Source organism: Theropithecus gelada, chromosome 10 (assembly GCF_003255815.1).
Source record: "Theropithecus gelada isolate Dixy chromosome 10, Tgel_1.0, whole genome shotgun sequence".
Lineage (NCBI taxonomy): Eukaryota > Metazoa > Chordata > Mammalia > Primates > Cercopithecidae > Theropithecus > Theropithecus gelada.
In genome coordinates, this window is record NC_037678.1 from 27860143 (window position 1) to 27886398 (window position 26256).

Here is a 26256-nt window from a genome sequence, read left to right on the forward strand (position 1 = left end):
ATGCCTGTAATCTTAGTACTTTGAGAGGACGAGGAAGGCAGATCACCTGAGCCCAAGAGTTTGAGACCAGCCTGGCCAACATGGTGAAACCCTGTCTCCACAAAAAAATAGAAAAAATTATCCCTGCTTGGTGGCACATACCCGCAGTCCAAGTTACTCGGGAGGCTGATGCATGAGAATCGCTTGAACCCCAGAGGCAGAGGCTGCAGAGAGCTGACATGGTGCCACTGCACACCAGCCTGGGTGACAGAGAGAGACACTGTCTCTATATAACAAATAAATAAATGTGACCAGGCACAGTGCCTTAGGCCTGTAATCCCAACACTTTGAGAGGCCAAGGCAGGTGGATTATGAGGTCAGGAGTTCGAGATCAGCCTAGTCAAGACAGTGAAACCCCATTTCTACTGAAAATACAAAAATTAGCCAGGTGCAGTGACGGGCATTTGTAATCCCAGCTACTCAGGACACTGAAGAAGGAGAATTACTTGAAGCTGGGAGGCTGAGATTGCAGTGAGCTGAGATCATGCCACTGCACCCTAGCCTGGGCAGTGGAGCAAGAGTCCATCTCAAATAAATAAATAAGTCTATGCCTGTAATCTTAGCACTTTGGGAGGTTAAGACCGGTTGATTATCTGAGGTCAGAAGTTCGAAACCAGCCTCACCAATGTGGCAAAACCCCATCTCTACTAAAAAGACAAAAATTAGCCGGGTGTTGTGATGTGCACCTGTAGTCCCAGCTACTTGGGAGGCTGGGACATGAGAATTACTTGAACCCAGGAATGGAGGTTGCAGTGAGCCGAGATTGTGCCACAGCACTTCAGCCTGGGCAACAGAGTGAGACTTTGTCTCAAAAGAAATCAATAAATAAAATACAAAATAAAAAAAAAAAAGATAAGTAAGATTGCAGAGTCATGCCGCGGAAGCGTGCTGGTCCTATCCATGTAGCAAAGGCTGATTTCATACACAAATGTCACAATAACTGTTTTTTTTTTTTTTTTTTCTTGAGACAGAGTCTTGCTTGGTTGCCAGGCTGGAGTGCAGTGGCGCGATCTCGGCTCACTGCAAGCTCACTGCAAGCTCCGCCTCCCAGGTTCTTGCCATTCTTCTCCCTCAGCCTGCCAAGTAGCTGGGACTACAGGTGCCCACCACCATGCCCAGCTAATTTTTTTGTGTTTTTAGTAGAGACGGAGTTTCACCATGTTAGCCAGGTTGGTCTCCATCTCCCGACCTCGTGATCTGCCTATCTCGGCCTCCTAAAGTGCTGGGATTACAGGCGTGAGCCACTGCACCCAGCCACAAGAACTTTTATACCCACCCCTGAAAGAAAGCCCCGATTGCCTTCCAAAGAAGCAGTACATGGACTGACGCATGGGCTGTCCCAAACAGCTCTGGAAAGATAAACAGAAAACAGAAAATGACACGCTCAGCCCTTGAGGCCAAAATGCCCCTCCCCAGAGCAGCTGCCAGAAGACAGGGAGTGGGATCGGGTTGGGGGTCACTTCCGGGTGGGGGGAGAACAGTCAGACCCAAGGCAGGGGTGCTGGAGCCTGGTCGGCCTCACTGGAACAGAAGAGAGCTGCTTCGTGATGCTCAGCTGACTGGCAGAGCCTTGCATAATCCAAGTTCTCACAGTACAGAGAGGCCAGCCAGTGCGGGGACAAAGACAAGCACGCACTGAAATGTTTTCCTGGAAGACGGGGCCCAGTGCATCTCTCAAATGGGACCAGATTGGAAGGGAGACCAGCTGCTTTGAGCAACCGAGGCCACTTCTGGGTGAGCTCCCAAACTAGACGGTGTCGAGGGCCCTGGACCTGGCAGCTGGGCTGGACATCACACAGCCCTGTATTCCATGAAATGGCATCTCAGTGCTTGTCTGGCCAGTTCTCCAAAAGAACCATCCACGGGCCACTTTTCCATTCCCCTCCTATGCACAGACTGGGCCGGGCCTGACCAGAGACTCTCCTTTAGGGTTTTCAGTCACTGCCAAAACTTGAGCCCAGCAATGAGGATGTGATGTTAAAATGTGACTCTGCACCAAGTGGTGGCTCGTGCTTGTCCACCCAGTGCTTTTGGGAAGCTGAGCTGGGAGGATCAATTGAGGTCAACAGTTCAAGGCCAACCTGAGGAACAGAGATCTCTACAAAAAAAAAAATAAAAATAAAAACTAGCCCTCTCTGGTGATGGGCACCTGTAGTCTCAGCTACTCAGAAGGCTGAGGTGGCTTAAGCCCAGGAGTTCAAACCTGCAGCTCTGATGGTGCCACTATATTCCAACATGAAAGACAGAGTGAGACCATGTCTTGAAAGAAGGAACAAACAAACTAGGCATAGAAGAAACATACCTGAAAATGGCCGGGCTGGGCGCAGTGCCTCATGCCTGTAATCCCAACACTTTGGGAGGCTGAGGTGGGTAGATCACCTGAGGTCAGGAGTTTGAGACTAACCTGGCCAACGTGGTGAAACCCCATCTCTACTAAAAGTAGAAAAATTAGCCTGGTGTGGTGGCGGGCGCCTGTAATCCCAGCTACTCGGAAGGCTGAGGCAGGAGAATGGGTGAACCACAGAGGTGGAGCTTGCAGTAAGCCGAAATCATGCCACTGCACTTTAGCCTGGGTAGCAAGAGTGAGACTCCGTCTCAAAAAACAAAAATTAAAAAAAAAATACGTGAAAACAATAAAAGCTGTATATGGCAAAGCCATAGCTAACCTACTACCCAATGGGGAAAAGTTGAAAGCATTTTCCTCTGTAAACAGGAACAAGATGAGGATGCCGGTTCTCACCACTCCTATTCGACATTACACAATCAGGCAAGAGAAAACAGTAAAAGGCATCCACATTGGAAAAGAGGACATCAAATTATCCTTGTCTGATGAAGATGTGATTTAGATCTAGAAACATGTAAAGGCTCCACCAGAAAACTCCTAGACTTGATAAATAAATTAATACAGCTATTTGCAGGATATAGAATCAACAACAACAACAACAGCAAAAATCAGCAGCATTTCTACACACCAATAATGGTCTGGTTGGGAAAGAATTAAGAAGGCAATCCCATTTACAATAGCAACAAAATGGAAAAACGTATGCCACAGAAGACATTTTACCAAGGAGGTGAAAGATTTCTACAAGGAAAACTACAAAACACTGAGAAAATGTTTAAGAGGAGAGAAAGAAATGAACAATCATTTCATGCTCATGGTAGGAATTCATAGCATTAAAATGACCACACTGCCCTAAGCAGTCTAGAGATTCAATACAACCCCCACCAAAATACCAATGTCACCACTTACAGAATTGGAAAGTCCTAAAATTCACAAAAAAGGACTAAAAAAAAAAAGAGCTCAAAGACCCAAAGTCATCCTCAGCAAAAACAGCAAAACTAGAGGCATCCCATTACACTGCAAATTACAACTACAAAATGTTTGACAAGTGCGTAGTTACCAAAATAGTATAATCCTAGCATAAAACTAGACACTTAGATCAATGGGACAGATGAGAGAACCCAGAAACACAGCCACAGGTTCACAGCCAGTTGATCTTTGACAGAGCCGACAGAAACACACTGGGGAAAGGACACCCTTTTCAATGAATGGTACTGGGAGGGTTGGATAGCCACATGCAGAAGAATGAACCCGGACCCTTATCTCTCAGCATATACAAAAATCACCTCGAGATAGATCCAAGACTTGAATGTTAAGATACAAAACTACAAAAACACTGGAAGGAGAAAACTCTTCTGGACCTCACTCTAGGCAAGGAATTTATGACGGGCTCAAAAGCCCGATGTGGAGAAGGATGAGCTGGACGATGGCCCATTGGACGTGTGTCCAGCAGAACCCCTGACAGTACACGAGGGAGCCTTAGAGGCCAGGTTCTTCCTTGCTGTGCCCATGCGGGAAGTGGGGTTGCTAGGGTCAGAGGCCGGCCCAGACTTGCACGAGCAGCCTGCCTTGTTTGCAGTGGCACTGGGTCCCTGACTTGCAACTGGAGGTGTCTGCTTAAATGGTCCCCCAGGGATGCGATGGAAAGTAAAGACAAAAGTGCCACCCAACAGAGTTGCTCCCTGTGCCAGTTCCCGCAGTCACCATGGATGTGCTCAGCCTGGGGGGCCCCCTGGTGTTCAGGCCCCCTCATGCCCCATTGCCATGGGTGGTGCTCGGGGCCTTTCTCTTTACCTGTTTTCTTCTGAGGGAACTCAGAGCTGGGGCTGGCTCTCTGCTCCCAAAGCCCGTGGGTGTGGCTGCAGAGCTGGAACTGGCTCCAGAAGTACCAGGCCTTGGGCTTCTCATGCTGCCCTCCATGCTTGCAGCTGGCAAGGAGGCAGGAATCAGCGAGGTGACCTGGGCTGAGTCCTGGGAGTTGGAAGAGGTGGCAGGAAGGGGATCCGAGAAGAACAGGGGGCCTGGTGGTCTGTGTTTCTTCCCAGACACGGGAGCTGTAGAGGGAGCCTCTGCAGCAGATGCTAGGGGGGCACTGGGCCCCGGGAGTCTTGGGACTTGTCTCTCTCCTGCTGTGCATCCATATTGGGTGCTTTAGAAACAGCAGGCAGACCAGAAGCCCCTGTTGCAAGTGAAGACAAAGTGTGGGAAGGCCGTGAGGGTCTGCAGTCCCAGATGGCCTTGGCCTCACCCCGCAGTACACTGTTGATGCACTGGAACGCCGCCTCCTTCTCCAGGTCCAGGTCTTCAGCAGTGACCCGGAACCCCAGCTTTAAGGGAGGTGGCAGCATCAGAGCCTCCCCTCGCCTGCGTGGCAGCAGGGGAAACTTGCGTCTACGGGGCCTAGAGGCCTGGGATCTGGGGGAGCCAGTCCTCGGGGCGAATGTCTGCCCTGGTGCTGTATCTGCCACCTTTTCACACTGGGTGTGACCCGAAGAGGCAGCCTGAGGCCTGGCCTCACTCACTGTCTTTGAGGAACTGAGGGTCAGCTGACAGTGGGATGAGGCTGGCCCCTCCGTCCTCCTCCGCTTTAGCCACGGGAAGCCTCCTGTGGAGCTGTAGGAGCTCGAGATGGCATTTCGTTTGGGACACGAGCTCATGCAGGAGGTCTGGGATCTCTGGTTATATCTGACTTCTGACCTCTGGGCACCTGCTGCAGCTGTGGTTGAGGCCCGGAAATGTGAAGGGCCTCCATCCACTCCACTCAGTGGGGACCCCGACATGGGGGTCAATGTGGAGGGGGGAGGGGCCGCTGCAGCAGCTGCAGGAGCAGAAGTGCCAGGCCTTGCTCTTCTCATGCCCCCATCCATGCTTGCAGCTGGCAATGGGGCAGGAATCAGCGAGGTGACCTGGGCTGAGTCCTGGGAGTGGGAAGAAGTGGCAGGAAGGGGATCTGAGAAGGAGAACAGGGGGCCTGGTGGTCTGTGCTTCTTCCCAGACACAGGAGCTGTAGAGGGAGTCTCTGCAACAGATGCTAGGGGAGCCACTGGGCCCCGGGAGTCTTGGGACTTGTCTCTCTCCTGCTGTGCATCCATCCTGGGTGCTTCAGAAACAGCAAACAGACCACAAGTCCCTGTTGCAAGTGAGGACAAAGTGTGGGAAGGCCGTGAGGGTCTGCAGTCCCAGATGGCCTTGGTCTCACCCCGCAGTACACTGCACTGGAACGCCGCCTCCTTCTCCAGGTCCAGGTCTTCAGCAGTGACCCGGAACCCCAGCTCTAAGGGAGGTGGCAGCATCAGAGGCTCCCCTCGCCTGCGTGGCAGCAGGGGAAACTTGCGTCTACGGGGCCTAGAGGTCTGGGATCTGGGGGAGCCAGTCCTGGGGGTGAGTGTCTGCCCTGGTGTTGTATCCGCTGCCTTTTCACACTGGGTGTGACCCGAAGGGACAGCCTGAGGCCTGGCCTCACTCACTGTCTTTGAGGAACTGAGGGTCAGCTGACAGTGGGATAAGGCTGGCTCCCCCATCTTCCTCCGCTTTAGCCATGGGAAGCCTCCCGTGGAGCTGTAGGAGCTCGAGATGGCATTTCGTTTGGTGCACGAGCTCGTCCAGGAGGTCTGGGATCTCTGGTTATATCTGACTTCTGACCTCTGGGCATGGAGGTCTCTCTGCAGTGGCCCAGGCCTGGGCACAAAGGGAGAGAGGCCTCCATTGTCCCGCAGGGGCTGAAATGCAGACCGTGCATCCCCGGTGACCATGGGGACCCTTCTCTGATCATCAGGATTCTCTTGGACTCTGGGGTCCTTGTCCTGCTCAGGCATCCCTGCCCCGCTCTCCTTGAGGTCCCCTCAACAAGATCTTCCCTGGACACGAGTCTGGGGACAGCCGGGTGTTGTGGGCCCCAAAGGGGTGACTCCCTGCTCCTGGCCCCACAGAGTTTCCTTGTGCTCAGTGCAGGGGCTGAACTGCAGGACGCCCTGGAATTGGAGCACACAGCACTGGCTTGCTGTGGTACCTGTACAATCAAATTGAAGGCAGGATCACCAGGAAGGAACACAGGGCTTGAAGGATCACCGAAAACCTTCTTGGAGTGGTCTTGACACCACTGATGCCAAGTGTCCGGGTGCTTGTAGGATGGCCTGCCACTCCGTCCAGGGACAGGAGCAACGGGGAGATCCCACAAGCAAAGTGAACTGGGGGATGGGCTGAACGGGCTCCAGGCAACTGAGCCCTACTGGCAGGTCCTCAGCCGCAGGCAGGCACAGGAATAAGGGGCACAGAGTGCCCAGGTAACCGCTCCTGGGAGCAGTGGGGAACCGTCCAACGCTTGAACTCTCGAGAGCTGGGCTCTGAGGTCCTCGTCGAGCTGCCAACCCGGCCGAAGGCTAAGCGAGCAGTTCTTCTGTTGCCGGGCAACGCGCCTTTTAAACCTGAGGGAGTGGGTGCGCGTACACAGAACGGCGCGAGTCATAGAGCGACCTTAACGGATTAGCCTGGCAAGATTCCGGCGGGAAAGGCACCTGCTGGTTGCCAGGCAACGCATCTTTTAAACCTGAGGGAGTGGGTGGCGTGCACAGAATGCCGCGAGTGACAGAGTGACCTTAACGGATTAGCGCGGCAAGGTACCTCTGCAAGATACCTGCTGGCAATGGCGCGAGGCGGACGTGGGGGGTGGGTACGCAATAGGTAGTGCAAGGAGAGACTCCCGCACAAAGGTCGCAGGAAGAACAAGCGCCCACAGTGGCTGCAGATCCGCTAGTGGATCACTGAAGGTTCCTGCTCTCCCGCTGAAGTGGAGATTGTAGTGAGCTGAGATTACACCATTGCACTCCAGCCTGGGCAACAAGAGCAAAACTCCGTCTCAAAATAAAAAAAAAAGAAAAAGAAAAAAAAGAGACCGGGCGTGGTGGCTTATGCCTCTAATCCTAGCACTTTGGGAGGTCGGGCGGACAGATCACGGAGATCAGGTGTTGGAGACCAGCCCGGCCAACATGGTGAAATCGAGTCTCTACTAAAAATACAAATTTAGTCAGGCATGGTGGCACGCGCCTGTAGTCCCAACTACTCAGGCAGCTAAGGCAGGAGAATCACTTGAATCAGGGAGGCAGAGGTGGTTGTGCGCCGAGATCGCGCCACTGCACTCCAGCCTGGACAACAGAAAGAGGCAGGCTCCCTCTTAAAAACAACAGCAAAAAAGAGGTGAATGGTTATGAACTTAATGCACTTTTATGCCTGTGTTCTTCAATTTGCTTAGGAAACACCCACACTTGAGAGCTAGACTGTGGTCCTGACTGTGGACATGAAATACATGGTTTCTTGCAAAAAATAGATACTGAATAATTACGATTTAGTTGAACTAGAAATCCATTTGGTTTCTTCCATATTTTTCCAAAATTTTCATCCTTTTTTTTCTTTCTTTCTTTTCTTTTTTTTTTTTTGAGACGGAATTTCGATCTTGTCGCCCAGGCTGGAGTGCAATGGCGGATCTCAGCACTTGCTGGCAATGGCGGGAGGCTGGGGGACGCTCCTGCAGTACGTACTGGAAGGAGAGGCGCGCACAAAAAAGGCATTGAAAGAGGGGGGGTGCACAATGGCTGCAGATCCGCCAGTGGATCACTGAAGATTCCTGCTCTCCTGCTGAGGAGAGCTGAGATCGCACTATTGCACTTCAGTCTGGGCAGCAAGAGCGAAACTCCGTCTACAAAAAAAAAAAAAAAAAAAAAAAAAGGAAAAGAAAAGAAAAAAAGGAGGCCAGGCGTGGTGGCTCATGCATCCCAGCACTTTGGGAGGTCGGGACAGGCGGATCTCGAGATCGGGAGTTGAAGACCGGCCTGGCCAACATGGTGAAACCTCATCTCTACTAAAAATACAAAAATTAGCCAGTCATGGTGGCACGCGCCTGTAGTCACAGCTACTTGGGCGGTTGAGGCAGGAGAATCATTTGAACCCGAGAGGCAGGGGTTGTGGTGGACCGAGATCAGGCCACTGCACTCCAGCCTGGGCAAAAGAGTGAGACTATGTCTGTTTTTTTTTTTTTTTTTTTTTTTTTTTTTTTTGAGACGGAGTCTCCCTAGGCTTTCTCCTGCCTCAGCTTCTGGAGTAGCTGGGACTACAGGCGGCCGCCATCACGCCTGGCTAATTTTTTGTATTTTTACTAGAGACAGAGTTTCACCGTGTTAGCCAGGATGGTCTCGATCTCCTGACCTCATGATCCACCCGCCTCGGCCTCCCAAAGTGCTGGGATTACAGGGGCAAGTCACCGTGCCCGGCCCGGAGTTTTTTTATGGTTACTCAAATCAGTCTCCTTGAGCATTTGAGGAGCAGAGTTTGTGAGGACAGCTTGGTGGGTCGGGGGAAGCCAGTGGGCCAAGAGTGCTGATTGGTTAGGGATGAAATCAAAGGGAGTTGAAACTGTCTTATTGAGCTGAGTCAGTTCCTGGGTGGGGGCCACAAGATCAGATGAGCCAGTTAATCCATCTGGATGGTGCCAGCTGATCCATCAAGTGCAGGGTCTGCAAAATTTCTCCAGCACTGATCTTAGGGGCAGTTTAGGGAGGGTCAGAATCTTTAGACTTCAGCTGCATGACTCCTAAACCGTAATTTCTAATCTTGTGGCTAATATGAGTCCTATGAAGGCAATCTAGTGCCCAGACAAGAAGGAGGTCTGCTTTGGGAAAGGGCTGTTACCGTCTTTGTATTAAACTATAAACTATAAACTAAGTTTCTCCCAAAGTTAGTTCAGTCTACACCCAGGAATGAGCAAGGACATCTTGGAGGTTAGAAAGCAAGATGGGGTTGATTAAGTGAGATCTCTCACTGTCTCAGTCATAATTTTGCAAAGGCAGTTTCAATCGTGATAAGAGTGGATTTCCTTGTCTCATTTTTGATCCTATGGGGAAAATATTCAGTCTTATGTCATTAAGTATAATAGCTACAGATATTTCATGTATGCCATTTATCAAGTTTAGTAAATTCTCCTCTATTTACGTGGAGTTTTGCATTTTTTAAATCAGGAATGAATGTTGCCTTGCCAGCATCTATTGTTTCTCAACTTTTTAATCATCGAAATTCCTACTGGCATGAGATGTTATCTCATTGTGGTTTTGATTTGCATTTCTCTGATGATCAATGATGTTGATATATAGACCAGTGGAACAGAACAGAGACCTCAGAAATAACACCACACATCTGCAACCATCGGATCTTTGACAAGCAATGGGGAAAGGATCTTCTATTCATTAAATGGTACTGGGAAAACTGGCGAATCTATGCAGAAAACTGAAACTAGACCTCTTCTTTACACCTTAGAAAAAATTAACTCAAGCTGGATTGGACTTTACTATCATGTTCTGATTGGATGAGAGCAAGCACTAGGACAACCAATCTGAGCATGAAAATAAAGTCCAATCAGAGTAGGCCTAGAGGTTTTTCTCTCATCCAATCAGAACATGTAGTCCAGGAACCCCATTGCCTAACATCAGTATAGGAATCCTGCTGAGGTGGGGAGTGAGGCCATGCTTTCCTGCCTCAGCCTGCCAAGCTGTTCCGTGCTAGCTTAGGAAGCCACCTACTACGTACTACACGCCGGAGGCTGGAGGCTGGAGGCCGGAGGCCGGAGGCTGGAGCCCACGGGCACTGTGGCTCTCCTCACGCCTCGCCTCGCTGTGGTAGGTGGCGGCTACCGAGACTGCAGCGTCCCAGGAGCGATAGGAGGGCCGCCGGCAGGGAGAGCTGCTCCTATCCGGCTAGAGGATGAGGAGATGGGAGAGCAACGTGCCCCACGTTGGAGGCTGGGGCCTGTGACAGCGCACCTCCCCTCGCTGCAGTTGGTGGCGGCCACGGAGATGGCAGCTCAGCTGAGGAGGTAGGAGAGGAGAAAATAGTTTTGGGGTAGATGGAGGGGTAAAGAGGGTGGTGAGTGTCAAAGGGAAAAAAAGGACGGCGAGCAGGAGAAGGCGTTGCAGACCGAGGGTGAAGAAGAAGATGGTGGAAAAATAAGTTTTTGGGTAGATGGAGGGGGAAAAGAGGGTGGTGAGCAGCAGGGGTGGGGAGAAAGCTTTGGGAAAAGATGGGGGAAAATGTTTTTGGGTGGATGCAGGAGCAAAAGAGGGTGATGAGAGCGCGACGGGGGAAGAGGGTGGCCAGGGAGAGGGGAAAAGATGGTGCTGAGCGGTAAAGTGGAGAGGGCTTTGCGAAAAGTTGGTGGGGGAAAATGGTGGGGAAAAAGTTTTGGGGTAGATGGCAAAAGAAAAAGGGGTGGCGAGAGGGAGGGGGCCGAAAGCAGTAGGGAAAAGAAGGTGGGGAAATAATGGTGGGGGACCAAAGGTTTTGGGTAGATCTTTTTCTGATTTTTAAATTAGATTACTTGTATTTTTGCTTTTCAGTAGTCTTGCTTTTTGTGTATTAACCGCTTGCCTGATGCATAGTTTGCTAATACTTTCTTCCATTTTCTGGATTGTTTCTTCATTCCACTGATTGCTTCCTCTGCTTTGCAGAAGCTTTTAAGTTTAATGTAATTCCATTTGTCTATTTTTTGCTTTTGTTGCTTGTACTTTTGATGTCTGTTTGAAAATTCTTTCTCCTAACCAATTTCATTAAGCATTTATCCTATGTTTTCTTCTCTAGTACTTTCATAGTTTCAGGTCCTACATTTAAATCTTTATGTTGAGTTGAATTTTGTATATGATAAGATAACGATGTAGATTTATTCTTCTACATATGAGTGTTGGGTTTTCCTAGCACAGTTTATTGCAAAGATTGTTATTCCAGAGGGTGTGTTCTCTGTGCCTAGGTTAAAAATGAGTTGACTGTAAATGCGTGAATTTATTTCTGAGTTCTCTATTTTGTTTCATTTATTTATGTCTGTCTGTCATTTGTCTTTCCCTCTCTCTCTCCCTGCCCCTTTTTTTTGACAGTGCCATGCTGTTCTGATATGATACTATAGATTTGCAGTTACTATGGATTTATAGTATATTTTGTAGTATATTTTGAAATAAGTGTGATGCCTCCAGTCTTTCTTTTTTTCAAGATTCTTTTGTCTCTTTGAGGTGTTTTGCATTTCCATGTGAATTTTAGAATCTTTTTTTGTCTGTTTCTATGAAGAATGTCTGTAGTTTAACATGGATTGCATTGATTCTGTAGATCACAATGAGTGATAGAGATATTTTAACAATATTCTTCTAGTGCATGGACAGGAGATATCTTTCCATTTACTTGTGTCTGCTTTAATATCTTTGATCTATGTTTTATAGTTTTCATTGTAGGATCTTTCTTGGTTATGTTTATCCCTAGGTATCATTATTTGGGGGGGTTAGCTACTGTAATGAAACAACTTTCTTGATTTCTTTTTTATGTGTTTCACTATTGGTGCATGTGTGTGCTACTCATTTTTATATATTGATATTGTATTTTGCAACTTTACTAAATTCATTATTTCTAGTAGGTTTTTTGGTGGAATCTTTAGGGTTCTCTATGTATATATGATCATGTCATCTGCAAACAGGAACAATTTGACTTTTTTCCCCCCAATTTGGATGGATTTTATTGCATTCTCCTGTCTAATTGCTCCAGCTAGGGCTCCCAGGACCATGATGAATGAAAGTGGTAAAAGTAGCCACACTTGAACAAGATCTTAGAGGAAGAGCTTTTAACTTTTCCCCACTGATTACGATGTTAGCTGTGGGTTTGTCATATACGGCCTTTATTGTGTTTTGTTCCTTCTGTACTCATTTTGAGTTTTGATCATGAAGGAATGTTTAATTTTATTTTTTCAGCATCTACTGAAATGATTATATGGTTTTTGTTCATGATTCGCTGAATGTGATGTATGACATTTATTTATTTGTGTTTATTGTATCATTCTCATATTCCTCCAATGAATCCCCAAGTATTTTCTTGAGGATTTTTACATCTGCGTTCATCAGGGATATTTGCCTGTGGTTTTCTTTCTGTGTTATGTCCTGGTCTGTTTTTGTTTGTTTGTTTGTTTGTTTTGTAGCAGGGTAATGCTGACCTCATAGAACAAGTTTGGAAGTACTCCTTCCTCTTCATTTTTCGGGGAATATTTTGAATAAAATTGGTATTACCTCTTTTAAAAATGTTTGGTAGAATTCAGCAGTAAAACCATAATTTTTCTGTTTTTCTTTGATGGCAGATTTTTATTACTGCTTTAATTTCATTACTTATTATTAGTCTGTTTGGGTTTTTTATTATTCTAGCTTGTGAAATTGCTATGTTTCCAGAAATTTATCCATTTCTCCTAGATTTTTTCAATTTGTTTATATATAGGTTTTTTAGGAATCTCTTATGATCCTTTGTGTTTCTGTGTTATCAATTGTAATGTCTCCTTTTTCATCTGTGATTTTACTGCAGTTTTCTTTCTCTCTTTCCTAGTCTTGTTACAGCTTTTCAATTTTTTTTTCAAAAACAAATCCCCCACTCCTTTGTTCTTTTGTCTTTTTGTAATTTTTTTTTTAGTTTGTATTTTTAAAATCTCTAATCTTCATGATGTGTTTCTTTTTATGAATTTTAGCATTTAATTTTTTTGCTTTTCTCATTACTTGAAGTATACTGTCAGGTTGGCTATTTGAAATCTTTCTACTTTACTGATTAGGCATTTATAGCTATGCACTTTACCTCTTAACAATTGCTTTTGCCACATTCCACAGGTTTTGTTATGTTGTGTTTCTATTCTTGTTTCAATTAATTTTTACTTTCCCTTATTCATTTCAATGAATTTTGAATTTTTTCATTTATTGGTGGTTTGTGAGCATGTTTTAATTTTCATGTATTTGTACAATTTTTAAAGTTCCTGCTGTTACTGATTTCTAGTAATATTCCACTGTGATCAGAAAAGATAGTTGATACGATTTCAGTTTTTAAAAATGTGCCATTACTTGCTTTTCGGCCTAACACATAGCCTATCCTGGAGAATAATCCACGTGCTACTGAGTAGAATGTGCGTTATGACGTCGTGGAGTCATACAAAGCTGTGTAAATTTCTGTTAGGTCCATTCGGTATAGAGTGCAGCTTAAATGATGATTTTTTTTGTTGTCTGGATGATCTGCCCATTGACGATAGTGGTGTGTTCATTATAGTGGAGTGTTGAGGTACTCTATTATTATTATTATCATTATTATTATTATTATTTGAGATGGAGTTTCTCTCTTGTTGCCCAGGCTGGAGTGCAATGGCACAATCTCAGCTCACTGCAACCTGAACCTCCCGGGTTCAAGCGATTCTCCTGCCTCAGCCTCCCGAGTAACTGGGATTACAGGCATGTTCCACCATGCCCTGCTAATTTTTTGTATTTTTAGTACAGACTGGGTTTCTCCATGTTGGTCAGGCTGGTCTGGAACTCCCGACCTCAGGTGATCCACCGGCCTTGACCTCCCAAAGTGCTGGGATTACAGGCATGAGCAACCACACCTGGCCGGAATCTTAAAAAGTTTAATACATGGAAGTAGGGTAGAATGGTGGTTACCAGAGACAGGGAGGTGGGAGAAAAGGGGATCTGTCGGTCCAAGAGTACAAAGCTGCAGTTATGTGATTATAGTTAATAATACTATATACTGGAAATTTGTGAAGAGAGTGTATTTCAAGTGCTGTCATCTAACTATATGAGAAGATAGATGAGTTCATTAGTTTGACTGTAGTAATTTTTAACTATGTGTGTATATATATACAAACACACATGTAGGGTATATATACACAAACACACATGTATATTTTCATATATATGAATCAAAACAGGCTGTCCACTTAAATATATTCAATTTTATTTTAAAAATAAAAATGTGAGACAAAGAAAAAAAGCATGCATATAGTCTTAAACTCAATTACTGATATAAATAAGTGCACTGCTAATCAGAGCAGTGAATTAAATGTCAGTTACATTTGTTTGCTTATATTGTTTTTTTTTTTTTTTTTTTTGAGACGGAGTGTCGCTCTGTCGCCCAGGCTGAAGTGCAGTGGCCCGATCTCAGCTCACTGCAAGCTCCGCCTCCTGGGTTTACGCCATCCTCCTGCCTCAGCCTCCCAAGTAGCTGGGACTACAGGCGCCCGCCACCTCGCCCGGCTAGTTTTTTGTATTTTTTTTAGTAGAGACGGGGTTTCACCATGTTAGCCAGGAAGGTCTCGATCTCCTGACCTTGTGATCCACCCGTCTCGGCCTCCCAAAGTGCTGGGGTTACAGGCTTGAGCCACCGGGCCCAGCCTTGTTTGCTTATATTGTAACCTTTCCTTTTATTTTCATGTGTTTTCTATTTATAATTATGCAAATACTTAATGAGTTCACAATGCTACTATATATTAAATATGCTCACCATATTTGAGAGGTGATGAATGTTACAAGTTTTAGGTCATAGTCACTGTAAGAATGTTCCCTTGGGAAGTGTTATTTTCTGTTGGTTTGTATTTTAAAACATTCACCACCACCAAGACATAGCCTGGGTTTTTCTCATCTTCACCCACCATAAAGACTGTTATGATGAACGCCTCTGAGCATATATCAGTATGGGCAACTAAGCATACTTGTGACAGACAGCTTCTCAGATTTGGAATTGCTGATCCAAAATCAATGAGTTCCTGAGGTCAGCCCAGTTCTAGCACAGGCAGAGACAGAAAGCCTGCAGGAAACTTTGGCCTTGGGGTGGAGCTCAAGGGGAGAGGTGCACTCCCCATGGGCGTAAGTGGGGGATACCTATACTCAAACTTTCTAGTACCTCTAAACCCAGGGAGGCTTTTCTGTCTATTCTGATTGCATAGGTGAATGATGGTGTCTTTCTCTCCATGAGTTAACATTTACTTTCTCTGTTCTAAAACTAGTTCTTGACCGGGCATGGTGGCTCATGCCTGTAATCCCAGTACTTTGGGAGGTCAAGGCGGGCAGATCACGAGGTCAAGAGATCGAGACCATCCTGGCCAACATGGTGGAAACTCTGCCTCTACTAAAAATACAAAAAATTAACTGGGCATGGTGGTGGGTGCCTGTAGTCCCAGCTACTTGGGAGGCTGAAGCAGGAGAATTGATTGAACCTAGGAGGCAGAGGTTGCAGTGAACCAAGGTTGCGTCATTGTACTCCAGCCTGGAGACAGAGCGAAACTCCGTCTCAAAAAAGTTGGCCTTCTGCTGTCCAAAATGCTGTCATCTCTTCTTCCACAGTTTGTCTGTGTGGGTTTGTAGCTTTAAAAACTTTATTTCACTGTTTTTTTTTTTAAGGATAATTGGAGGGGGGAAATAAAAATTTTTGGATCCCTCTTCTTTCACAGGAAGTGGCGAACCATTTTTCATTTACACAAACATTTAAAAACAATTTTTCTACCTTTTTGACAGTTACATTGCATCCCATAGTATAATACTCTTAAATTATTTAACCATCTACTATTGTTAGCCATTCGAATCATTTCTTATTTTATACTATTGTCAACTTCACTGAGGTGACCATCTGATACATATATCTTTGGGCTCATTCAGAATTATTCCTAGAGAATAGTGCTTTAAAATAAAGGTTTTATTATTATTTAGGTATGGCAGGGCCCACAGATCAGATGTCAGCCATTGAAAAAGCAATTTGGGACAGGTGTGGTGGCTCATGCCTGTAATCTCAGCACTTTGGGAGGCTGAGGTGGATGGATTACCTGAGGTCAGGAGTTCGAGACCTGCCTGACCAACATGGTGAAACCCTGTCTCTACTAAAAATACAAAAAAATTAGCTGGGCATGATGGTGGGTGCCTGTAATCCCAGCTACTCAGGAGGCTGAGGAAGGAGAATCGCTTGAACCAGAGAGATGGAGGTTGCAGTGAGCCAAGATCATGCTATTGCACTCCAGCCTGGGAGACAAGAGTGAAACTCCATCTAAAAAAAAAAAAAGAAAAGAAAAGAAAGAGAAAGAAAGAAAGGGAGAGAGAGAAAGGAAAGAAAGAAAGAAAGAGAGTAGTTTGTTACTCGCATATCCCAAGACAAGGGTGCACTCCATGCCATGGGAGCAGGAGGCTGCACAGAGAACGCTGGAGTCTGTCAGAAGGTGGGGGGGATGGGGGATGTTGCAAGAGGTGTTGCTGTGGTTTCCATGGGAAGGAAGAGGTGAGGCAGGGTGAGCAGGTTTAGGATTGGTTAGTTTGAACAATTTCAGTGGGCTCTGTGGCATTGGGGCTGTTCCATCTGGTACCTAGCCCCTGGGGTGATTAGGGTGTGAGGCTATTAGTCCAGAGTGGGAGAGCCCCATAAAGGAGGTGGTTGGGGATGTGGGCTCTGGATTGGTGAGTTTGTATATGAAAGGCACACTAAGAGATAAGTGGCTTATATCTCTAGGAATTGGCTAAACCTGGGAGGAGCAGTCCCTCCAGGAGCAGTAAAGCCCTGGATGTCAAAGTATCAGAATGGAGATCATAAAGAACACGGTTAATAAAAAATAGCTAGGGCAAAAGGAATGCTCCTTTGAAATGTTAGGATAGATTTTGCCAAATTGTCCCCAAGAAAGCTTGAACTAATTGATCTCTCACATCAATGGTGAAAGTTCCTGTTTTTCTATATTCTTGCCACTAGGCACTACCACCAAAAGAGTAGTGGTAAAAATCCTTGCAAATTCAATAGGTGCCATTTCGGTATCTGGTTTGAATTTGCATGTCTTGGTGTGCATGCTGTTGATCTGTCAAAATGGTATTTTGTGGATGTGAAGACCCCTTGGAGCTTGGTTGGTGGGATGGAGAGGACTGTGGGCTGTACCCACCCTGATGTGCTCCTGGCCTCCATAGAAGGACAGCTATGTGTGAAGTTTCAGAAGGGCTACAACTTCCCCACCCCAGCTGCGACCCAGCCCATGAAGGATTCTAGAGATTTCGTCCCTTGCATGACCTTCTAAAGTGAGAACACAGGGCCAGCATCAGTAGCTCCTGGGATTTGGGCAGACCTTTGTGCAGTCCAGCTTCTTGCAGAAGCTTACGTCATTTATGCTTGCTGTGTTCTGTGTAAGCCCCAAAGCCAAGCTTTCACAAGCATAGGACTTAGGCACCTTTGAAAAGGAGAAGTTTACCTTCTACCCTCCCGATGAGTGAGTAAGAGGTTCCCCTTGCGAATAACCACTGGTTCCTCCAGATGGCTTGGCTGCTTTTGCCAGGCTCTACTTTTGGGAACACCCTTCATCGTGTCATTCTCAGAATTAAAGCCTTTCAGCATCTCTCCATTGTCCAGGGATGAAGTCTGTTCTCCTTAGCTTGGCATTGAAGCTCTCTGTCCTCCATTCACCCTTCCAGTCCAACTGGCCTCCCCAAGGAGCCCCTGATTCTGCCTTGTACCAATGCTAATTTCTTCTCTGCCTCTCCAAATTTTGCCCATCTCTCAATACCCAGTACCATCAAGAGACATCACAGTTTTGGGTATTAACATATATGAACACCGACAGTTCTCAGGGCAAGAAAACACACAGAACTTGCCTCTCTATGGAGGCCACTCTATTCACCTGGATGTTGACAATGTAATCTATAGTTTGAATTTACAGAGCTCTTTCCAGATTATAATTCAATCTTAGCTTTTCTGAGTCTAAATTTTTACATTGCTTTCTGAATCATCCTTTTTCCCATTTTACTCTTAACAGGCTAAAGGAAGGCTTAATAGAGTAGTGCTAACGAATAGGATCTGGGTTTATAATCAAGCTTTTGTGATTTGAATCAAAGAAATACAAAAACTTAATGTTTATCAGAGTGTAGAGCACTTATTCCTGGAGTTATGCAAGATAATTTTAGATAGCATACAAACTATAAAGCACTTATATAATGGATGTGTATTTATTTTGCTGTGTATTAGGGAAAAAAAGCTTACTATCGAGTCCATGGTTTAATGCATATTAGCTGTGGCAAGGATTGCTGGCAGTCTGTTAAAATCTGTCCCACCTGACTGTAAACTAGTTCAACCATTGTGGAAGACAGTGTGGCGATTCCTCAAGGATCTAGAACTAGAAATACCATTTGACCAAGCCATCCGATTACTGGGTATACACCCAAAGGATTATAAATCATGCTGCTATAAAGACACATGGACATATATGTTTATTGCGGCACTATTCACAATAGCAAAGACTTGGAACCAACCCAAATGTCCATCAATGATAGACTGGATTAAGAAAATATAGCACATATACACCATGGAATACTATGCAGCCATAAAAAAGGATGAGTTCATGTCCTTCGTAGGGACATGGATGAAGCTGGAAACCATCATTCTCAGCAAACTATCTCAGGGACAACAAAAACAAACACCACATGTTCTCACTCATAGGTGGGAATTGAACAATGAGAACACTTGGACACAGGAAGGGGAACATCACACACCAGGACCTGTTGTGGGGTGGGGGGAAGGGGAGGGATAGCATTAGGAGATATACCTAATGTAAATGACAAGTTTTGGGTGCAGCACACCAACATGGCACATGGATACATACGTAACAAACCTGCACATTGTGCACATGTACCCTAGAACTTGAAGTATAATTATAAAAAAAAAAGGAATTTTGAAGACAACAACAAAAAAATCTGTCCCACCTTCCTTTGTACACAGCCAGATTACATTTTTCAGCCTTGGTTGCAGTTATATTGAGCATGTGAATAAGTTCTCGCCAATGTCCTCTGAGTGGGAGTGGAGAGTGCCACAGCCAGGCCTGGCCCATACAAATGCTTCATAGTCACACTTCTGCTCCTGCCTCTTCCAGGTGACGGGGGATTGACACCTATGGCAACTTCAGAAACCATGAGTTAAGGATGGCAAAGCCACCATAGTCTAGATTAGGAGTGAGTAAACTACAGCCTAAGGGCCAGATCTGGCCCATTGTCTTTTTAAAAATAAAGTTTTATTGAAGCACAGCCATGCCTATTTGCATAGGTATTGTTGAAGGGCTACCTTCACTACCACAGCAGTTGCCACAGACAGCCCATGGCCTGCAAAGCCCAAAGTATGTACTATCTGACCATTTATAGGGAAAGTTTGCCGACACCCTAATTTAGATCTCTGAATGACCATATGGAGGACAGTCACCTTATTGACCTGAACAACACTCTAGTCCTTTACCTAAGCAGAAAATAAGCCATTGAAATTTAGGGCCTATTTGCTACCATAGTTTACCCTACTCTCACTAATAAGTCTTGCTCAGCAGTCTCAAGGTGATTGCCTGATGAATATACATGGCCCAATTTCCAGTTGTTTGAGCCAATGAGGCTGACTAGTTCCCACGGGAGTACAACTCTCTTCTCTACGACCCATCGCCAGGCCAAAATTTCCACCAGATGCTCTGACCAGTCGGTCCCAGGACCTGATTGACCTCAGGGAGACTGACCCCCTAGGTATAACACAGCATCATGGGCCTGGGAAGGTATAAACATAATACAACTCCTGCCCGATGAACTGAATGTTAACAGGAAGATGGTCCCTGAAGCTCAAGGAAATGACTTTGGTGACAGTGACCCTTGCCAGAGCCAATGGCTTGTCACCTACCTGGTAGTCATGATGGTGATCACGGCTGTCCCTGCTTTCATGTAACTAACTTGCCTTCAGTGGTTCACTTTTCCCATTAAGTGAGTTTCTTCGGTGATACAATTTTGTAAACTAGAAGTGTTTTTACTGTCATTTCTTTATGTACTTTTTATTTTTACCTTCATTTTAATTTTAAAAACTGCACTCATGTTTTCCTTGCATACCTCTAATTATTGCAAGTTATACAGGTTTTGCACTTAAGGAGATGGTATGAAGTCTCCTTTTTGAGTGAGCATGCTGAAGTAAAAAGAGTGACTTCATTTAAAGAAAACTGCTCATAGAAGTACAGATGATACGCTGATAAGGCAAAAAACCATGATATTAGTATGAGAATAACTGAGGTTCCAGAAACACTGCATTTGCCTAGGCTGCAGTGGAGAATGTTATAGAATCCTGAATTCACAGAGTGTGGAGCCACAGTGAAGGGTACGTGAGAGAGCCCCTCCCCCAGAGCCACTCCCTGTCTTTCCACAAGGAATCCCCAAATGTCACCCACTGGATTCTCAGACTTCTGTCTCCCAGTTCAGTGTTCTCCGCCACAAAATCTGCACCTGATCAATCCCATGGTTCACAGACCAAGCTGAGTGAGGGGCCTAGTAGGACATGGGCTTGCTGTGACCCAATGCCTGCTTTAATATGTGCTTTCCATATATCTGCTGAGTAAATTGATGGAGGTGGAGAGGTTTGGGGGAGTTCATTTGAAGCCCCCAGATATGCCCACTCTTCCAAGCCCTACCCAACTGCTTAGAAGTTAAGGCCAGTTCCTAGGATTTTACTCTCCACGTCATGTAGTTCCACATGGGAAACCAGAGGGTGTTCCCCAGAAAAAAGCAATAATCCCAAATAACTGCCATTTAAATAAGAGACATATTACGTACAGCTGAGGTGATGCAGGGGCGTTATACATATTAAACAAAAATGAGATCTATTGTGAGGCGTGGTATGCTCCAGCCTCACCCATCACAATCTGCAAGTCGTCATGAACCAGAAATGGGCTTCAGCGGCTGCAGCCAGACCCTGGCAAAACCTAGGAGTGGCCAAAAAATTCTCTGTCTGCAGAATTGGTGGGTGTCACACATGGGCATGTGTTTGATCTGTGGATCAGGAGAAGAACTAAGCCTTACCTTTTATATTTTGGGAGCACAGCACCATAAAATCTTCATAGGCCAAGAGCCAGGGCTGTTTCCCGGATTGCAAAGGTCAGCTGGCTAGGGAAACAGGCAGGATGGTTAACAGGCATGTGCATGCATGCATGTGTGTGTTGTGCTGGGTAAATGGGACTAGCCTTGTGGATGTGTGGTGGTATTGTGGTGGACCTCTACTGGACACTCTGCCGGATAACTGGAGTGGCACTTGTGCTTTAGTCCAATTGGCTATCCCTGTCACCTTGGCAATTCATCAACTAGAGGAAGGAAAAATAAGACATCGTAAAGTGAGAGAAGCCCCTTATGGGTCTTCCGACTCTCATGTCTAATTAGATGCAATTGGAGTCCCACGGGGAGTACCAGATCAGTTTAAAGCCCGAAATCAAATAGCTGCAGGATTTGAGTCAATATTTTGGTGGGTGACAATAAAAATGTAGATTGGATAAACTACATCTATTACAACCAACAGTGCTTTATTAACTACACTAGAGATGCTGTTAAAGGAATAGCTGAGCAATTAGGGGCTACTAGCCAGATGGCTTAGGAAAATAGGATAGTCTTAGACATGATATTAGCAGAAAGAGGAGGAGTTTGCATCATGATTAAAACTCAATGTTGCACCTTCATCCCAAACCACACCGCCCCTAAGGGAAGTATAACAAAGGCATTGCAAGGTCTGACTGCTCTATCCAATGAGTTAGCCAGCAACTCAGGGGTAAGTGACCCCTTTACAGGATGGCTAGAAAAGTAGTTCCGGAGGCTGAGGCAGGTGGATCACGAGGTCAGGAGTTCAAGACCAGCCTGGCCAACATGATGAAACCCCATCTCTACTAAAAATTTAAAAAAATTATCCAGCCATGGTGGCGCATGCCTGTAGTCCCAGCTACTCAGGAGACTGAGGCAGAAGAATCGCTTGAATCCAAAAAGGCGGAGGTTGCAGTGAGCCAAGATTGCGCCATTGCACTTTAGCTTGGGTGACAAGAGCAAAACTCTGTCTCAAAAACAAAACAAAACAAAACAACAACAACAACAACAACAACAAAAACACCATAATGTGATACTACTTCAAATCCATTAGAATAGTCATTATTTAAAAAACAGCAACAACAGAAAATAACAAAATAAAGATGTCGAGAAATTGCAACCCTTGTGCATTGCTGGTAGGAATGTAAAACGGTGTAGACACAGTGGAGAACATGACAATGCTTCAAAAAATTAAACATAGAATTACATATGATCTAGCAATTCTACCTCTGGCATATACCCCAAATAACTGAAAACAGGGACTTGAACAGATATTTCTACAACTGTGTTCATCGCAGCATTATAGCCAATAGTCAATTGTAGTCAATAGCCCATTTATTTGTTGCACAATAGCCAAAGGGTGGAAACAACACAAATGTCCATTAATGAATACATGGATAAACAAAATGTGATATATACATACAATAGAACATTATTCGGCCTTAAAAAAGAAGGAAATTCTAATGTATAGTACAGCATATAGGAACCCTGAGAACTTATGCTATATGAAATAAGCCAGACAAAAGGACAAATATTTGTATGATTTCATTTACATTGAGTAACCAAAGTCATTAAAGTAACTAAAAACTCAGTCATAGAGGCAGAAAGTAGAATGGTGGTTATTGGGGTCTGGGGGAAGGAGGGGTGGGAGTTATTTTTAACAGGTACTAAGTTTCCGTTTGGGATGATAAAAACATTCTGAAGATGTATAGTGGTGATGTTTTTACAACAACATGAATGTACTTAATGCCATTGAACTATACACTTACAATGGTTAAAATGGTAAATTTTTTATGAAGCATATTTAACCACAATTTTTAAAATTTAAAAAAGAGTATACCATTTTATTTATAAATATTTGTGAATTTTCTAGATTTCCTTTTGTTATTGATTTCTAATTTCATTCCCTTGTGGTTGAAGAAGATACTCTGCATGATTTCCATCCTTTTACATTTATTGGGATTTGTTTGGTGGCCTAACATATGGTTTGTTCTGGAGGATGTTGCATGTGCACTTGAGAAAAATGTGGAATCTAATAATACAGGGTGGAGTATTTGGCTGCATTTAAAATAGTTGATTTAAAGTCTATTACTTTAGGAGTTCCATTACTCCCTATAGCTAAAATGTTTGTTCTATTACTACGTATGGCTAAGATGCTGGGAAAGACATTTCTAGAAAGAAAAACTCCTGGGGGATGGCCCCCAGAAAATTATAAAGAGATGGGAATTTTCTATTTGGTCCTGAGGAAGGGGCAGGAATGGAAACAACAACTGATCAACATCCCCAGACTCTGAAAGGCAGGTGAATGGCGCAGGTCTTCATGGTACAGTTCCATCCAGGCACACCTGGGAACGCCCTCTCCATGAGGAAACAGAGGCAGAGGAGGCAGCCAGTCAGTAGACAACATAGATCCCCTTGGCCACCAGACTCGCTGGGCTGTGGTCCTGAAGCAGGGTGCTCAGAGACTCACCTCTATGATATCGAGCTGTGATCAGCTCATGGACCACAAAGAACACATCTCCAAGCAAGTCCATAAGACTGTCTCGGATTTCAGTCAGGGAGTGCTTGTCATGGAAGCATTCACTAGCCACAAGGTGCAAATACTGGGGCGGGACGTGCTGTGAAAAAGTCGTAGTCATAAGCGATGCAGGTCAACCACAACGGCCAATACAATAAACACTCACCTGTGCAGGTATGATTCTGAATGCTTTACCCACATTGCTTCATTTAACCCACACAGCAACCCTATGATGCAAATATCAAAACTAGCCCCATTTCACAGATTAAGAAACTGAGGCTTAGAGAGGTGAAGTGATTGGGCCCAACTGGAAGAACCATGATTCTTTTGCAAGTCTCATGCTCCTGACCACAGGCCTCTCTCTCGTGTCGCAGAATGAGTCACTCATGCGCAGAACTGGCTGCATCATCTGTGGGGCTCAGTGCAAAGTAAAAACATAGGCTCCTTGTTCAAAAATCATTAAGAATTTCAAGACGGTGACAGCGGAGCATTAAACCAAATGTAGGACCCTTCTGAGCAACAAGATCCTCTGTGACTACACAGGCAGAACATCCATGAAACCACTCCTGCTCTGGTACCAGCCCTGCTTCCAGCCCTTAGCTATTATCTTATCTAAACTAGTTAGTCTCTTGGAGCCTCAGTTTCCTCATCTGTAGGGATGTGGAGGATTATACAAGATGTGAAGAGAAAAGCATGCAGCTTGGCCCAGAGCAGCTCTTCGGTCCTGTCGGTTCAGCCAGGCCCCATTGCTGAGTGCCTTAATAGGACATTTGATGCTTCTCTGACCTGGCACCAGCCTGCCCCCCAGGCTTCTCCCTCTCAACTTTTCCCAAGCACAAATGGCAAAGAGAGCATGGTAAATTCTATGAAGATTCAGGGATCTGGTGCTCTAGGAAATGCTGGAAAAGTGTTGCAGCTCAAACCCCTACCACTAAGGCAGCAGCACAGCCCTTGATAGGTTTCTTTGGAATTTGGAGGCGAGGCAGTGTACATCACATTGGGGAATGCTGCTCAGACTCGTTTATCGGGTCCTCAGGAGACTGGTGGTTTTTAATCAGGCCAGAGCAAGGGAGGCCTCTGCAGCAGGTCCAGTCTATGGTGTAAGGGCCTGGCCTCTTTGGCCATATAACCAGCAGACCCCATGGTGCTGGAGGTGTCCAAGGTAGGTATAGATGCTGTGTGGAGTCTCAGGGGAGCCCTCATAGGACAGTCAGAGTGCAAAGTCCTAGGGTTCTGGAGCAAGGCTATGCCTTCTGTATCAGAGAACTACTTACTGTTTGAAATGCAGCCCCTAGCATGCTACCGCGCCGAGGATAGACACATGCCCTTCCGTTCCTCTTGCACTTTCCTGTACAACCTACTTTCCACTCTACTTGAAATATCCTTCTGCTCAGTTGTTCCCCTCCCCTAAGGCTCAGATCAATGAGCATCTTCTCCATGAGGCCATCTCCAATCCACCTGAGAATTCCACTGTATGACTTACATCATCAATCTCTCTCAAACCTTAGCCCCAGTTCATCATCAGACAGCTGCAACTCATCAAACATCCCTCCACCAAGGGGGCCTGAGGGATCTCTGCCTGTAGTGTTTCTTTCTGTTTTCTTTTTTTTTGAGATAGTCTCTTGCTCTCTTGCCCAGGCTGGAGTACAGTGGTGAGATCCTGCAGCCTCAAACTCCCAGGCTCAACAGTCCTTCTGCCTTGGCCTCCCAAGTAGCTGGCATCACAAACGCACACCACTGCGCCTGGCTAATTATTTATTTTTTGTAGAGACAAGGTCTCCCTATGTTGCCCAGGCTTGTCTTGAACTTCTGGATTCCAGCAATCCTCCTGCCTTGGTCTCCCAAAGTGTTGGGATTACAGGTGTGAGCCACTGTGCCCAGTTTCAGAGGGCTTTTTCTAAAAATAGAAATAAAAGAATGTCCTTCTTCCTTCTGTTCTCAGTCTTTAGGATGAAGTTCATGCTCATTACACAGCTTACAACAGCTGAAAGCATTCTCTCCTACTGCAGCCAACCCTCAGCTGATCTCTTCACACTCCTCTGCTCCCAGTTGGTACTCTTGTTTTTTCCCAGTTTCTCCACCCACCCCTTCCATCACCAGACAAGCTCCATTAATCTTCCAAACCCTTCTCTCCAAGGGAGCCACCTGTCCCCTTCTGTGGGTACCACAGGGCCTTAGACATTCCTCTGCTTCGTGTGTGCTGTATTGAAGTGTCTTGTCATCTCTGTCCACGCCACATTGCACCTCAGTGCTCAGGGAAATGTGGGGGAATGTGGACTCTCACTAAACCTGTGTTCCATGGACAAATGAACAAAATGAACATTGGCACTGAGTCCACACTGAATACATGTTTATGGAAAAGAGGAAGATGGAAAAAGGAGAAAAGAAAGGAAGGAAAGCAATCCATCTCTATATCCAAGTGTCTCGAGTAAGACCAGATACTGCTAAGTTTGTGCAGTGAATGAATGAATTAGTGATAGAACAATAAATGAGTGAATGACTGGTCTTGCCAGAACCTGGCCCAATGCCTGGCTGGTGTGTAGTGAATACAGGTCCCCAGTCCCATGTGTGTTTCAGCATTCAGAGCTTTTCAGACTGTAGGTAGACAATGCACACCTATGTTGCATGTTATCACACAAGCTCGGGGTGGGGGCAACATCCCGACACCCACA

The 26256-nt window shown here is 45.5% G+C and overlaps 1 protein-coding gene across 1 annotated transcript; it reads right to left on the minus strand.

The window, feature by feature from the left end:
- Positions 1-4286: 4286 nt before the first annotated feature.
- Positions 4287-23705, minus strand: LOC112632390 (putative POM121-like protein 1). The gene is given in 5 exon segments (XM_025398101.1): positions 4287-5061; positions 5064-5138; positions 5140-6216; positions 6218-6315; positions 23537-23705. Coding segments are annotated over 5 exon segments (2019 nt in total). The 3' UTR covers positions 4287-4461.
- Between the last annotated feature and the right edge of the window lie 2551 nt (positions 23706-26256).